General features: G+C 51.6%; 1 protein-coding gene across 8 annotated transcripts in view; it reads left to right on the top strand.

The window, feature by feature from the left end:
• Positions 1 to 2,500, top strand: part of EBF3 (EBF transcription factor 3) — a 118,503-nt gene that overhangs the window by 105,435 nt on the left and 10,568 nt on the right. For all 8 annotated transcript variants that reach the window (XM_058298127.1, XM_058298128.1, XM_058298129.1 and 5 more), the window contains exon 11: positions 2,428 to 2,500. This exon is cut by the window's right edge and continues 16 nt beyond it. In XM_058298127.1, coding sequence (XP_058154110.1) covers positions 2,428 to 2,500 — 73 coding nt within the window. The remainder of the gene's footprint in view (positions 1 to 2,427) is intronic.

Here is a 2,500-nt window from a genome sequence, read left to right on the forward strand (position 1 = left end):
TAAGGATTTATTAGATGTGTGCCAGGGGCTCGGGCTTTCTCCTCCAGTAGTAGATTTTGCCCGGGAAGTCGCTGGGAGTCTTGGTCTTGACAAGCAATGGGGTGATGGGTGCGGTTCGGACTCGGTGGGCCGCTGGGGCGCGGGTGGGTGGAGTGGACACAGGGACGCCCCACCCCCATCCTCAGAAGGCTCGAGGAGCTGCGGGCGCACCCCGCTTCTGCAGTTCAAGGAGCGGGCCTGTCTTGCTCTAATTTTTACATGCAGATTTCATAGGGCGCCCAGTAGTGCAGACTCTAGGTGGGACTTGAAACTGGACCTGCAGCCCCAGGCCCCCTTTCTGCGACGAGGGTTTGGGGGGCGCTCCAGAGGACCGATTATGTGCCATCGTCCCCCAAACGTGAAATGGGATGACGGCCTCCTCCTTGGCCTGGCGCTAAAGGTGTAAGCGCTCCGTGGGCTGGGGTGCCAGGCACCCTTGTACGTATACCGCTTTATGATATTTTTGGTAATTTAAGAAGAGGATCAATTCAACCCAAACATTGGAGACCCAGAATGAGAGCACATGGTTATTGCAAGTCATAGCGCTTCCGCGAGCTCGGGCCGAGGCGTCTGTCACCTGTCAGGCACATTTGCATGCGATCGATCGCGGCCGGCCATCTATCTTTTCTGATCACCTTTCATCAGCCAGATTCATTAAGTCAAGCAGTCATGGTGATTAGCTGGGAGAGGGAGAGACCCCGACGTGTTAGAAATGCACAGTGGGCCACCTTTTTTGTTCCCCCATCAAGAAATGTAATTCTTTATCTCATCCTTTCCGGACCCGCCGCTTGGCGAGGCTGGCGCGACGGCCCGCCCACCCCACTGCCCGGCCCGCTTTCCTGACACCCTCGTCCAGGCCCGGGCAGAGACATGACAAATTGTCCCCCAAGTCAGCGCTGACAGCTTCTGATGATTAATGGTCTGATTATGAAGTGGTTTTGCACGTATAGAATTTACATCACAGAGAGTTAGAAATTTTGCCATGTCACAGATGCCAGGACATTCTGAAGAGCTTCACTCTTTGCAAAGAAAAAGAAGAGGGCAAAATCCCAGCCAAAGCCATGTCATGTAGAATCAATACGCTGGATCAATGCTTTATTAACAAGAAAATGTCTTACTTCACATTCTGTGTGGGCCTTTGTCTCCGGGATGCATGATGGAATGTCAAATCATATCGTGCTCCTCAACTTTCGGTCGGGTTATTGAGCGCGCGAGTCCCCTTGCGTTGCTTACAGGACGCACGGTGGGTGTTTTGCAGAAATAGCCCGAGCCCGCGAGGATAATGGTACCCAATTATTTTGGAGATCGCTTTCAAAGGCAGCCCCCTAACCTGCCTCCTCGAGCCGCAGCCTTTGTGCTTGCCGGCTCGCCGCGAACCTGCTGAGTTGTGCGGCGTTAATCATCAAATTACATGCTGACTAATGAGTGATGGCCCAAATTGCAGGCTGAGTAATGAATAGATGGCGGCAGGTCTTATTAGTCTCAGAAAACCCCCTGATTTATGTTGCGCCATGCACCGTGGAGTTCCTCCACTGAAAACGATATCTACATCAAGAAGTAATGTACTCTAATAAGTATTTTCATCTTCACTCGCGTCCTCGGGCCTCCGGGCTCCGTTTCTGTTGGAGTCAGGCAGCGCCGTAATAAAGCCCGATGACTCCTTATAAAGCTTGTTAAACACCGTGTGTGCAGGCGGACGGGGTCCCGGGCATGATGCATGCGCTCTGCAGCGCGCATGTGCCACTGCTTTATGGCCATGCGTGGTCCGTAGTCAAAATTACGATCGGAGGGATAAAAAGATTAATTACTATTTGTGGCCAGCAATTTTGCGAGGCTGGTGGATTGCAGCTGTAGAGCGAGGTTGCCCTGCGCTGGTTTGTCGTCAGCCATTCACAGATTATTCAAGCTTTGCAAGAGTGAGCCCTCCTGCCCGGTTTTGTGCTCATGCAATATGCTAGACAAAAAAGGACCACAGGGATAAATCTGAAGCTGGCACTAGCTGGACATATGTCATAATTGCCAGTTTCCCATAAATCCTCGGCCAGTGCAGGCCGCTCTGTGCGGGGCAGACGGCGCGCCATGGCGGGGGTGGTGGCCGCAGGCGGCCCCAAGACCTGTGACTTTGCTCCTACACCTCCGTTCTTATAATAAATTCAGTCACCCTTTGACTTTCTTCCCGTCTAATTATAGATTAGAAATAATCGTTGCTTTTATGTGCAAAAGAAAGGGAGAAATCTATTCCTTAAGACAGAACTAACATCCGGGGGTGCTTGCCTGAAAGAGAGGCAGAGAAGGCGAATTACACTTTTATTTGTAAACGTGCAATAAACAGGTAATGGATGGCATGAAAGTAATTAACCTGACCTACCTTTTTGTGTCCCATTGCAGCCCTTAACGAACCCACCATAGATTACGGCTTCCAGAGGTTACAGAAAGTGATCCCGAGACATCCGGGGGACCC

This window comes from Dasypus novemcinctus, chromosome 6 (genome assembly GCF_030445035.2).
Source record: "Dasypus novemcinctus isolate mDasNov1 chromosome 6, mDasNov1.1.hap2, whole genome shotgun sequence".
Classification (NCBI taxonomy): domain Eukaryota; kingdom Metazoa; phylum Chordata; class Mammalia; order Cingulata; family Dasypodidae; genus Dasypus; species Dasypus novemcinctus.